The sequence below is a fragment of the Crocodylus siamensis genome, chromosome 5, assembly GCF_052110815.1.
Source record: "Crocodylus siamensis isolate JL-2025a chromosome 5, ASM5211081v1, whole genome shotgun sequence".
Taxonomy (NCBI): domain Eukaryota; kingdom Metazoa; phylum Chordata; order Crocodylia; family Crocodylidae; genus Crocodylus; species Crocodylus siamensis.
In genome coordinates this window covers 44,720,398-44,733,851 of record NC_143399.1, presented here as the reverse complement: position 1 = coordinate 44,733,851, position 13,454 = coordinate 44,720,398, and the positions used below count along the sequence as shown (strand labels likewise).

At 58.7% G+C, this 13,454-nt stretch overlaps 1 protein-coding gene across 3 annotated transcripts in view; it reads left to right on the top strand.

Moving 5' to 3' along the window:
* The first annotated feature begins 1,933 nt into the window (after positions 1 to 1,933).
* PRRX1 (paired related homeobox 1) overlaps positions 1,934 to 13,454 on the top strand; it is an 83,837-nt gene continuing 72,316 nt past the window's right edge. Inside the window, exon 1 of one of the 3 annotated variants that reach the window (XM_090046546.1) lies at positions 1,934 to 5,114. In XM_090046546.1, coding sequence (XP_089902672.1) covers positions 4,874 to 5,114 — 241 coding nt within the window. In that variant the 5' untranslated portion in view covers positions 1,934 to 4,873. The remainder of the gene's footprint in view (positions 5,115 to 13,454) is intronic. The other 2 variants (XM_090046547.1, XM_090046545.1) reach the window with 2 other exon arrangements.

The window sequence follows — 13,454 nt, the reverse complement described above, 5'->3', positions numbered from 1 at the left end:
AGATGGGGTCCCACATTCTTGATTTAGGAATAGAGAAACACCACAGACTGAGTATATCAGCCATAGGTGGATAAACACATGGGCCAGCTAGGTCTGGGCCCAGGGACCTCTGCCTCAGTGCGGATTAAACTGGTGGCTGGGCCAGGCTGGGCCAGGTGTGCCTAATACAGTGGACCGTGGCTGCTGGGTGCCATTTGCTAGGCACCTCTGCATCCAGACTGAGCCGTGGTGGGGAAAGGGGTTGCCCCCAGAGCTCGGTCCATGCCACACATGCCCAGTGAGCGGTAGGTCTGCACCCCTGATGCCAGTTCCAGATCAGACCTGTGGGTAGGGGTGGCTGCAGCTTCTGCCCCAGGCCTGGGGGGCAGTATGTCCTGCTCCGGCTGCTGCTCCCACTGCACCAGCTGGGGATGGAGCCTGTGGCTGTGGGGCAGAGAGCAGGTTGGGGGGCCCGGGGCTGTGGGGGAGGGGGTTCTAGTTTAGCAGCTGAGCTTTCAGGCAGAGACCTGGGGGATCACTCCCCTTAGCTCTAGAGTGGATCAGGAGCCCCTCAGGGTGCACCCCTTCAGGAGAAGCTGACTATGGCATGTCCCTGCTGGAGCTGGGGTCCTGGGTGGCTTCTCCCCAGAGACCTCATACTGACTTGGGATGTCAAAGGGGAACGAAGCACTGAGGCCCCCTTGGAAGGGGTCAGCTTCCAAAGCTGTCCTTGGTAGGTTCCTTCCTCTTTACACCATCCTTTCTCCTTACACCCTGTTCTCAGCTCAGGCTCCCAACCCCAACAGGGTAGATCCTCAGCAGCCAGTGGGCGAGGGGCCAGTGACAGCAGTTGGTCCCCGGGCAGTCCTCATCTCAGATGCACCAATCAAAGGCAGGTTCTTCCTTGGGATAAACTCCCTCAGCCTTGCACCCCTGGGGTATAGGCAGGAGCAAGGGAGACCCATTCCAATCTGGCTAGTGCTTAGGGTTTATGAAATGTCTCCTCAGGCTGCAGCAGGGGAAATCTAGGTTGGAGACAAGGAGGAACTTTCTGTCTGTGAGGGTGGTCAAGCACTGGACCAGGTTTCCTGGGGATGCTCTAAAATCTCCATCCTTGGAAACTGTCAAGGGTAGGTTGCACAGGCATGGGCCTGGGATGGTTCAGTGAAGGGTGATCCTGCCTTGAGGGGGCTGGACCAGATGACCTCGAGAGGTCCCCTCCCGCCTTCTTTTTCTCTGAGCCTGCTGGATTAGAAGGGTGTGCTGGAGAGGGGAATGGCAGAGAAGGTGTTCTGCTGTGGTAGTGTGGCTGGGCTATCTCTGCCTGCCATGGAGAGGTTTCCAGAGGGACAGATGAAAAGGGACTTGGCATGTAGCAACTGGGAGTACCCCATGGCTTCCAACTCTGCCCCTGGAGTTCAACAGAAGCAGGAGTGAGTGGCCTCAACAACGCCCCCCACCCCCCTCACTGAGAATAACCCTTGAACTGAGTCATGGTGGCTGCCCTTAGCCAGAACCAGAGCATGCAAATCCCCCACCAGGCTCACTCAACCTTCCCTCACACCACCAGAAAAGCCAGATCTGCTGCAACAGCCATCAAAAGCCAGCTTTAAATAAGAAGTCAAGAGGCCCATTGATGTGTGAGGTGGGAGTCTGCTGTGCTGGCATCCAGCACAATGCTGGGCTTCAGAGATGTGCTGAGAGAGATCACCATGCATCACCTACTATATGGGCAGCAGGCGCACACAGCAAATTCTCACAGCCTCATAATGCAGGCAGTGCTCTTGCATCCTCCTGAATGTACCTGCACACGTGGGCTCTTATACAGGGCATGCCCCAAACACCTGTGGGAATCACACATGTCCAGGCATGGGAGAGAACCCTTCTCCAGAAGCACAGACAGAAAAACAGGTTTAAGACTTTATTAGGGTATGTTAAACACCACGGTCATGTAGCTGGCCTGTATGCACAGACAGATCCAGACTGTCTATGGTACACACAGAACCATCTTCCAAGAGCACAGACACTTACGCAGCCTTATCCCCTGTATACACACATACACACTGGCCCCATACACACATACGAACTGGTGGAGAACCCTTCTTCAAGCACACACATACATAGAGAAAACTCACACACATGGGGTTGAAGTCACACACTCACATACATCACATGCAAACACTCACATTCATGGGGAACCCCTCTTCAAACACACACATACACAGAGAAGACTCACACATACATGGGGTGGAAGACACACATGCACACGTATTACTCATACGCTCACAGAAGGTTGGATACACATTCATATGCAGACAGATGGGTAAGATATACAAGCATATACACAGTTTGCACACACATATGCAGAAGACTGGATGTATACTCGCATATGCGAGTAGGTATGCAGAAGTTCATTAATATACATGCAGAGGGTTGAATATATGTAGCATAGAGGGTTGGATGCAAATGGCACACGGGAGATTACGCACACAGAGGGTTGAATGCACACACACACATGCAGGCCCCCATCAGCCCATACCTAGAGCTACAGAGACCCCCACGCACACACATTTGGGCCCATGCACCCAGGTTGATGGATGCAAAGCAATGAGATTGTGTGCATGACTAAGGCACACTCAGGGCTGCCAAGGCAGCAGTCTGAGTGCTCAAGGCTGCAAAGAGTAAAAGGAGTTGCTGAGGAGAAATCCTGCAGGCAGGGAAGAGGGGAAGGGGGGGGGGGGGTCATGGGGCGAAGGGAGAGGACTAATGATGAAAAAGTCTCCTCCATCCTTGCTCCTTAATTAAATGCATGGAAAGAACCAAGGGAAGCACATCTGGTTTCAATCTGAAGGCCTTTGATGGCATCAAATGTTCTTTTCCAAGATCAGGGGGCTGGAAATTCTGGTCTGTCTATGGCAGCTTGGACCCAGACTCCTGCCATTGAAACACATGGGCCCTGCTCTCTCCTGTTGAGACCGTCACTCAAGACTCACGCAACCCCGTGGGCTTCCCTGGCCGACCACTCTGCAAGATGAAAGCAGGGCTTCTTTGCTTACTTTTGCCCTTTCTTTTTTAAAAAATGTTTTAAAGAACTCCCTAATTTTAAGCTCTTCATATTTTACCTGGTCTGATGGTGCTAATTCATCCCTTATGAGACCATTCAAACTGGTATAGAATAAATCTCATGTGATCAGTCAAAATTCACTGGTATTTAGATTCCCCAAATGTGTGCACGGCCCTTTTCTTTCTCTCTGTCTCATTCTGTCTCTCATCCCAAATCCCCCTTGATTTCCAAGAGAGATGATGGGTCTCTCTCTCTCTCTCTCTTTTTTTTTCTTTTGCTTAAAGGCACAGTATAGAGGGCTGTAGGGGCTGAGTTCAAGGCAAAGCTTGCTGCCTCTAACGCTTCAAAGGTTTCTGACTCTGGCTGATTCCAGATCGCCCAACCAAGCTGACATACCAAATTTCCCAGTCCTTTTCTTCCCATCTTCCTGCGCTTCAGACTCCAAAAACAGTCCAGAGAGAGGGTTCCTACGAGCCCCCCCCCCATACCTCTAGGTCTCCCCAACAGCTCTCCACAGGGTCCTCCCATTTGCTGGATCTTTTCTTTAATAACAACACATTGTCTGGCACAAATATGTTTTAAAAAACAATCTAACCCCTTGTTTGGGTTCGTTTTTTTCTCTCTCTTTAATCGCCTGAAGCCAAACTGTTGGAACAGCAGGAAACGTTAAAAAAAAATAGGAGAAAACTTGATTGGACTGGACGGGCAGTATTTCCAAAAGGTTTCTCCCGCAGCTGGTATCAAAACATGCAAATGAGATTCTCCAACAGGCTCTTAAACAAACTAGGGGGAGTTCAATGTGTAGCCACATAAGCAGCCTGGCTGAAGTGACCGAGGGTTTCAAGGTTGACTTTTCTGCCCGCGATGCAGTGGCAAAGGGGAGGCAGTGAGAACTGAGTCTTTATTTCAGAAAAGCAAAGAGAGGGAGAGGGAGAGCCTAAGTCAGATGGTGGCAAAGCGGGAGGGGGCTCGGCGTGTTTTTGGTGGTAGGGGGGAGGAGGACGAGAGCTTGCGAGGGGGAAGAGGGGTCTGTAAAACGTCAGGAACAGCACAAAGCCTTTGCCACGTAATTACAGGCTCCTATTAAGTCTCGATCTGCCCTCCCAGGGGTGTCCAATTTTCATGTAGACCCTACAAAGGCTCCCTGCATGCCAGCCTGTGCCTTTTGAAGTGCCAGAGAGCGGCTCGATCCAGCGGAGAAAGGGGGAGGGGGGTGGAAAGCAGCTGAGAGGGAGGGAAGGGGACAGAGAGAGGAAGAGAGGGGGAAAAAACCCCTCCGCAAAACCAAACGCCAGCCTCCTGTCGGATCGGACTCGTGGAGAAAGCTTCCCTCTGCCTTCAGCGAGGATCCGGCCGCCGAGTACATCTGCAAGACATCAGCACCCTCCCACCGCCTCCCTCACTCCTGAGACTCACCAGGAGCGCGGCGCGGGGGGAAGCGCCTTCCCTTGAAGATGTTTTAAAGCCGGGACCAGCCGGTGCCTCCGCGCCCGCCCGGGGACTGCGCCGCTTCCCCCGCGAGCCGCGCTCGCCGCCGGCCGCGCCCCGCCCGGCCGCCCCGCCCCGCCCCGCCCCGCCCCCCGCTCGGCTTATGGCCCTTGTCGCCGGGCGCCCCCCTTTCCTCCCCCTTCCGTGAGACCTGGGAGCGGCTGGGCAGAGAGCGGCTCTGGATTATCGCTCGGGCCCCTGCTGCCCCGGCAGTGCTGCTGCTCGGGGGGGAGGGCGTCCCTTCCCTCCGTCCTCCTCCTCCTCCTCTTCCTCCTCCTCCTCCTCCGCGCTCTCCCGCTCCTCTCCTGCCTGCACTTTCCCTTTAAGGCTTGCGGGGAAACCATGACTTCCAGCTATGCCCATGTCCTGGAGAGACAGGCCGTGCTGGCCACCCGCTTGGAGAGCCCCGGCCACCTGGACAACTTACAGGCCAAGAAGAACTTCTCGGTGAGTCACCTGCTGGATCTGGAGGAAGCCGGGGACATGGTGGCGGCTCAGGCCGACGAGAGCGTGGGGGAGTCGAGCAGGAGCTTGCTGGAGTCGCCGGGGCTGACCAGCGGCAGCGACACGCCGCAGGCGGACAGTAAGTGGCGGCGTGCGGGCCCGGGGCGGCGGGACGGGGCGGGATCCCGCGCTCGCTGGCCGCGGGGACGGGGCAAAGCTGCGGGACGAGAGTCCCCAGCTCCTCGCGGCGCGGGCTCTGCACATGCCCCCGCGGGGAGGGCGCTGCGGGCCCCCTGAGCGCTCGGGAGTGCCCCGGGCGGGTCCTGGCGCGGCCACCCGCGCATCCAAAGCAGCTGCCGAGCAAGGGTTTCCAGCACCTCGAAATCCCCGATAGCGAGCGCCCCGCACGCGGCCGGGCTGGGAAACCAGCGCCGCGCCGCTCGGGGCTGTCAGGAGCATCTCGTGCCGGCGCGGGGCGGGGGTCGCACGCACACCGCACTGGCCGCCCCGCGGCTGGCTCCGTCCATCTCCCCCAAGCAGACCCTGGTCCCTTTTTCTAGGGCATTCTTCTACCTTCAGTCTCGATCGGGATCATCAAGGGACCAGCCTTTATGCCAGCGCGGGACCCCGTTTCCTTGCCCCGTCTCCCCGCCGGCTCGAGGGAGGCTGACCCAGCCCTTCCTTCGTCCCTGAAACCTGCCCGTCTTCATTCCTGTGCATACCCCTCGAAGCGCCCTTTCCTCTCCCCGCCAGTAAGCAGGAGCTGGAGAAGGAACCCCCCAGTGAAGGTGGAGACGCGGACCCTTCTTCCCCCGGGTCAGCCGCTGTTTGTCCGCGACTGCTAAGGGCCACTGGCCCGGCTGCCTCCCGGACAAAGCCCCGCGCCCAGGGCGAGGCAGAGCCGCCTGCAGCGCTTCAGTCCGGGCCCGAGACCCTGCGGGGCTGGGAGCGGGCGCCGGGAGCCGGCGGGGAGCAGGGCTGGAAGGGCTCTTCGGCCTCCTGGGCAGGCTTTGCTGGGGGTAACGGCGGGCTCGGGGTCTGCAGAGGGGACTCGGGATCGAGCCGGGCCTGCCCAGCACCCAGACACCCCTGTTTCGTTGCGAAGCCCGGGTGTAGCCCCCTCCCGCCTAGGAGAGTTAAGAAGCGGCTGGGCCCGATCCGGCCGCTCCTCCAGGGCGGGCCCCAGCCGCCCCCCGGCCTTCCCCACTGCCTCCAGCCCAAGCCCCTGGAACCGAAGGGGCAGGATCTCGCCGCGTTTTGCCCCCCACCGATGTAATCTGGAAGGGAGCGGGCTGCAGGGTGTGGGGCCGGGGCCTGCCTCGAGAAGGACCCTAGGCAGGGGGGCGGGAGATGACTTAAGACAGCTTCCCCCTTCCAGTCCCCTGCAAACGAGGCTGATCGGCAGCGAAGCCGGGCGCCGGGGCGAAGCGCTCCCGGCAGACGGAGGGGGCTGCGGGCAGACGGGAGAAGCCCTTGTCCCGGCCTAGCGCGTCCCCTCCAGGGGGGCCGCGGGGCAGAGACGTGGCCGCCGGGGGCAGGGATGCGGAGCCCGAGGGGGATCCGCTCTGTGGCCGCTGCGCCGGGAGGCGATGGAGCAGCCCCGCACCCGCCCCCTCCCCCTTAGCGCCGCCCGGGCCGGGGGGCGGCAGGACCCACACCAGCCAGCCAGGGACGCTGCCTTGAACCGACGTGTAAACGCGCTTGGGATCTCGCCCCCCACAGGCGCTCCTCAAGGCGCTGGAGGGCGAGGGACGTCGCCTGCATGCCGGGCAGCAGGGGACAAGGGGAGCCCCGCGATCAGCCCGCTGCCCAGCTCTGCCGCCTCCCCGCCCCGCAGTCACTCTGGGCAGCGAGCAGGGCAGGCGGGAGACGCACTCCCCCGGGGGGGTCATGGGCACGGGGATCTGCGTCTTCCCCGCCGGGCCCGGATCGGGAATCGCGGCTCGCTTCCCCTCTCCTTGCCCAGATCAGGCCCCCAGCCCGCTCCTAATCCTTCACTTGCTTTAATCGCCAGCTGCCGAGAGCCTCCTGAGCTCCCCATCCCCAGCCATCTTCGCTGGGGGACCCCGCTGGAGGCTGCTCCGCAGTACCTGTGCCCTGCTAGGAGGCGCCGACAGAAGTGCAGCTCCCAGCTGCAACGATTTTTGCAAAGCCTTTTGAGTTACAACTTTACCCGCGACCAGACAGACGCGCACCGCTGGTTCCCATGATCCCAGCGATTATCTGCTTCTCTGGGACCCCCCCAGCCCAGTGCCCTTCAGCAGGCAGCGGGTTTCTGTGTCGCTGGCGGAGGTGGGAGTGTTCAGGCTCCTATAAAGCGGCTCCGTCTTCCACCTTCTATAACTTTAAATTAGTGCAGCCAGCTTGTCCTAATAAGATCATTGCTAGAAACACATGTCGCCATAAAAAGGTAGACTAAAAGTCAATTAGAGACACCAAACTGACGTGTGGGGTGGGCGTCCCGGTCCGCCCCCCTTTCCCCACCGGCCACGGAAACCAATCTGAGGCGGGTTGGAAGAAATCGATTAGTCAGGAGGCAGAAGATTAAAGGGAAGATATTAATCATCGGAGGGCAGCGACGATAATTGAGTCTGTAGCACTGACACCCGGCGTGAAACGTCTGAACGCGGATCGGGAGCGGATCTGGGGGGGAGGGGGGTATCTGGCATAAAGCAATCGCTTTTTACAAGCAAAAACACAAGGATCCCAAAGGCGCCGCCTCGCAGGAGAGGGGATTGTTGTCAGGGAACGGGGTGGGAGGACGCGGCGCTTCCCTCCGGGGACAGAAATATTGTCTGTGATCGCTAACACGCATTTTATTGCCTAGGAATACATTGCCCGATAGGCCGGATAGGTTTATTCCAGTAAATTCACATCAGATGTGAGGAGGCCGCAAGGATACTTATCTCCTGGGATCTAGGTTCAGAAATGAGTTCTTATCCCCCGTCGGAGCCTATCTGTTCCCTCTCTCCTGGTTGGCGTCGCTTTTTTCATCTCCCCACCCGCAGCCTAAACCAGTCTATTTCGCGATAAAACGCCCCTTGGAGGGAAATTCCGTTTTGTAAAGCCGGAGCTCAGGGACACAAGAGTCCAGCTTCCCCGGCCCGGGAGGGACTGACAGTGTAGGAAACAGCGGCGCTTGGGAAAGCGAAGAAACCTGCTTTTAGGGCCCCCTTAGCATAGCACCTACTTCACCCTGAACGGGACACTGCCATGACCAAGTGTTACGGCTCTCCTTGAAATCTAAGCCCGAGCTTCCATCGATCAAAGATCAATTAGGCCCGTCAGGAGCATTTATTTAGGGGCATAGGGCGGCTTTATTTAGACTGCTCTCCTGTTTCCTTCCGATGTCTCTACACGACAGTATTTTTTTAAAAAGCAGCTGTGTCCCGTCTCCTGTGACCACTTAGCTCCTTCTGTGGTTGACGGTCGCCCCACTGGGCACACAGAGAGGACCTCAGAGGTCTGCGCACACTTCTCACTGCCCCACCGGCTTCCCCGTTGCCGTCCGGGCGGCGGGCGGCGGCTCGGAGGGGCCCGGGGGGTTGTGAAACCTGTAGTGAGCGGCGATGGAGAAGAAGCGCAGCCGCGGGAGTACCCGGCGCCGGGCCGGTGTCACAGCTGCGGAGGGAAGCGCTCTGCGGGGCGCCTGGAGCAAGCTCCGCCGCCGGCGTGAAACGGAGCAGCCCGGCCCCGGGGCTCGCGCGCCCCAGGGGCATGAAGATCAGCAGGTCCCCCGGGGAAGGGAGTCGCGGCCCCTGGGGGCAGTCTGGGGAACATCGTGCGGCACGTTTGGCCCTAAATTCATGAGGACCCGTCCCTCCCAGGCCCACCATCTGTTTATGCCAATGCAGGAACTCTGCTTTTTTGCTTTATTATTATGAGTTGATGATGGCGATGATTAAGAAGACCCGTGGACAGAGATTTCAGCAGGAGCTGGAGGGCTTCCTCCGCAGATCCATAAATCCGTCCGAAGAAAAGACTGGCCTTTTAAAATCAGGATGCGCTGCGGCTTCGACGAAGCCCTGCTTATGGCAAACAAACATACCTTTTTGATCGCCACCGGCTTCCTAGCGGACTAAAACCGATGATGGGGGTGGCTCATCGTCTGGCTGAAAGAGCCCTCGGGATTAATCCTCCCAGCGCCTGAATCTGGGCCGCCGCGGGGTCTAAATCGGTGCCAGGAAAGGCAGGTAGAGTGAGTGATGCCCAAGTCATCAGCCTGGTAGCCGGATTTCAGCGCTTTCTCAGCTGCTGGGCTGCCAGGATCCCCCGGCTCACTACTGCGCTCTGTAGCTACAGGTGTCTCCGCAGCAAACAACTGTTGATTTATTCGGAGGAATAATAATCCTAACAAGAATAAATTATTGTGTTAATTCCTCTTTTCTCTAGCCGCAGTCGCTAGGCATGCACGGGTCCTCGAAATCTGTGCATCTTTAACGGGGTTTGGGGGAGGAGACGCAGCCACTGCGAAGCTGCCCCCGGGGAGATGGCCAGAGGCACCGAGATGTCACCTGGGGACGAAATCCCGGGGGGGGGGGACAGAAATCATTCAGAGCTCCCCGCGCTGCTGCACGTGCGCGTCTGTCTGCTCGCCGTCGCGTCCCCGTGTAAATCGCCAGAGTCATTAATAAGACGTAGGGCAGACTCCTGCGGGGCCAGGAGACCTGGAAGGTTAAAAGGCTGTTTGGATAAGGATCGCCTTCTGCCATCCCTCTTCCAGCCCGTATCCAAACATTTACAGAGCAAGCCGTGATGATCCGACACAGCAGCCCCCCGCCCCCCCAGCCCAGCTCCCCCACCCCCCGAATAGACAGCGCCCAGGCCCTTATGGCCTCATACGGGATCCCGGGCGGGATCCTTTCCCTGTCAGAGTAGGATGCAGCCTCTGTGCCCGCTGTGCCTGGCGCTATTAGGGTTTCTCCCCCACTCCAGGGGCGCCCTCCCCCCGTCTGCCTCTTCCCCACACGGGCGCGAGTCGGTCTCCTGCATTGGACACATCTCGATGACAAAACAATCGCGTGCCCAGTATTGCATCTTATATCCCGATAGCGTAATTTAGCACTGATCTGAGCACGGCACAATACAGTAACTCGGTGTATGTGGGGATGAGGCTCCTCTTCCTGCAGAGACCTGGCAGGAAGCGCTGGGAAGTTTTGCTCTTCCTTTAAACTTAGTGATTCTCAACTAAGGTGCCGCCCTGGGGTGCCGTGAGATCCTTGCTGCGGTGCGGCTGGGTGCCACGCCGGGTTAGCACTGTTAGGTGTGCCTACGACATCAACGCGGAGATTTCCGACAGGAGTCCGCAGGGTCACAAGGTTTGTAACCCGTCCCCGTCGTGCTGAGTCTTTTGCAAGGCCAGAGCTGCTATTCAGTTTCTGTAGTCAACAAAACCCACCCGAGTGAAAACCAAGAGCTGGCACGTGGAGGGGGGCTTTACACCCCAAGCCTCCACGGCCACGCTGAGTGTGGGCATCGGCTAGTGGGTTACCAGCCCGGGCGCTTTGCATGGGAGGGTCCCACCAGAGCCACACTTAGCCGGGGGCGAGGGAAGTCCCTGGGTTGTCACCGCGCCGCTGCCAGCGCTTTGCTGTTAACCAGCGTCTCATCCAGGGAGAAAGGGGGGGGGGTAAATGATAATCGAGTCCCGTTCCTAAACCCCTTCGGCCATTTCGAAATCTCGATTTTTTTTGTTTTAAATCCCCAGTTCTCCTGCCCTTGCCACTAACTGCGTGTGCCTGGCACAAGAAATCTCCCCGTCGCGGCGAGGGCCGCTGCGGTGCCGGCTGGGCGGGAGTAGGGCTGCGGGCGCTGCTCTCCCCCGGGGGCAATATTGGGGTTGCAGGACCCGGCCCCGCCGCGGATCAGCCCTTCCCTGGCGCTCTCCCTCCGCCCGCAGGTCCCAGAGAGCCAGCCCCTGTGGGGGATGCGGGCTCGGACCTGAAATGGCCCCCTCTGCCTGGCACCTACCCACAGGTCCATGGCAGAGCCCTGCCCCTGGGCAGCCGCCTCTGAAGCTCTTCAAGCCGCCCAGCTTCCACCGGGGCGCGTCAAGAGAGCTCCCACCGGCACGTGTGTCTGGTCACAGCTATAAACTGCTTTCTGTGGCCAGATCCGGGAAAACTGTCACTTCTGTCTGAACCCCAGAAACTCTGGCTGCCCCTCCCCCGGGTAGCTGGGCTGGGGGTGGGGATCTCCCGGGTCCGGCTGCGAGAAGCCCTGATCCACCGTGTCCATTTCACCGCCAGGATCCGATCCACGCGCGACTCCCCCTCCCCGGGCCCTTGGGAGCAGAGTGGGGGGAGGCTGGGGATCCTCACCCCCACGAGCCCCCTCCCCAGCTCCGATAGCTCAGTGCTGGCCCCCACCTCTTCCCTGGCAGGAGGGGAGGTGGCAGGGCTGTCGCACGCCTTCTCCCCCGGGGACGGGGGGAGCAGAGGACACGGCCCTGCCCGCTGCGGCAGAGGCAGCCTCCGTGCTATGGGGAGCAGAGGAGAAAAAAAGATGAAGGCGATGGATGGGGCCGGGGCGATTTCCGTGAGGGAAGGCTTGAGTCAGGGGCCGGGGAGCGCGGTGGGTGTCTGGTAGGGGGGAGAGGAGACAGCGGAGCCGAGGGCGAGGCTGCCCCCATCTAGGGAAATCGGGCCCAAGGCTTTCCCTGAACCCGCACCGTGTGCCGGGGCAGCCGGAAAGCTGAGGAACCCGCCCTGCCCCAAAGGGCAGCGAGGCGTGACTCCATCCCCGGCGGATAACGCGGCCCCCTCAGAAGCCGCCGCCGCGGGGCCAGGTGAAGCTGAAGGAGGGACTTCCCAGAGGTGGTGGGTCAGGGCTGCGAGGAAACGCGCGCTGCATGTCCGCCCCACGGGGCCGGCCCGGGTCCAGAGGCGCTCGCGTCCCTGGGCGATCTCTTTCAGAAACTCCAGAGAAAACAGATCGGAAGGATCCCACGGATTTCTCCCTGAAACGCTCCCACCAGGCCAGACAAAGCAGCTGGTAGCTCTCCCACGCCCCGCATGCGTGCCCGTGTCTCCGGGGAGCTGACAGCCGCACGTGCCGTCTGCCGGAGCCCCGCGGGCTCAGCTGTGCCTGTCCCCAGGGGACGGGTCGTCCCGAAAAACACCGGCCGCCGCGGTGGGAAGAGGCGTGAGGATGCGGAGCCCCCCCCCCGGTCCCTTTCTCCCGCGAGCAACTCCGCCGGGAAGTGCTGCGGGCCTGGGCAGCGGTTCCCAGCCGGGCGCCTTCAACCCCGCGCCGGTCCTGCGGGAAGAGGGCTCAGAAAGTGGGAGACCCCGCGGTTCAAAAGAATTGATTTTTAATGTCTCCCACCCGGCCAACATCTGAAAAAATTGACTTGCCACGAGCTAGAAACATCAACATTTCTTTTTTCTCCCTGAAGTGCTGGGTGTCGTTTTGGTTACGATCAACATTTCTTTACACTCATAACGAAGGTGCTTGGCTTCAATTTGAGTGGCAAACTAAACCTAGTCTTAATTATTGAACCGATCTACTGGGTAACTCCTTGAATTTCTGTACACGGTGTTTTACGACATGGAACTGAGGCTAACCGCCCCCCCCCCCCCCAAATCCGTGTCCTCAGAAATGTTTATAATGGAAAAGGCAGCTCGGCTGCAAGGCGCTGAGTAGGTGGACTGTTTTGCAGTTGAAATAAAAGAGCGATCATAGAATCATAGTGAAGTCCTTATTCAAGTGAGCAAGCACTGCAAAGACGGAGACAACGCGGAGAAGAAGGGCCATTGCTATCAATAATGTACGATCCAAAAGCCCAGAGAGGGAGCTGTCTTACAGGAGTTTCTTTTCCCGTGTTATTCGACACATTTTAAGTCGAACCCAAGACGTTTGTTAACACAGGGTTTCATTTAAAACAGTGAAGAGGGGCTGGGCACTTAGAAACAGCCGCTGTGCTCTTGGTCGTCTCCGCCCGCAGCCAGAGGCAGCTTGCAAGCAAGTGTTTGCTGCAGCGGAGACAGGGACGTGACAATCAAACACGCCTGGAGTGCGAGACTGCCGCTCCCGACTCGAGTCCGAAGCGATTCCCCCCCGCCCAAGAGCCCTACCAATGCCCTCCCCTAGAAAAAAGCAACTCCCCCAAATTAAACCCCCGAAGTGAACACTTACTTGTTTTGTTTGCACAACTCAACCTCGTCTTTTGGGGGAAAATTGGAAGGCGGGGTGGGGGGGGAGTTTCAGGGTTTGTTTGTTTTTTAAGGAAAACCCAGATTATTCTGATGAAAATGGAAAACATTTGTAAAAATCCTATTAACATTTAAAAAATAATAATTTCCCTGGGACAGGTGGGTTAGGGAGAAAACAGCACTTTTTTTGCCCCCTGGTTTTGATCCTCTGCCGTTGCCTGAGAGCTGAGAGTCACTCCCCTCAGGGCCCAAGCACGAGACAGAAGATGGGGAATAAAATGACACCCATCCCCTCTGTCCGTGTCACCTCACTGTGACACCAAGAA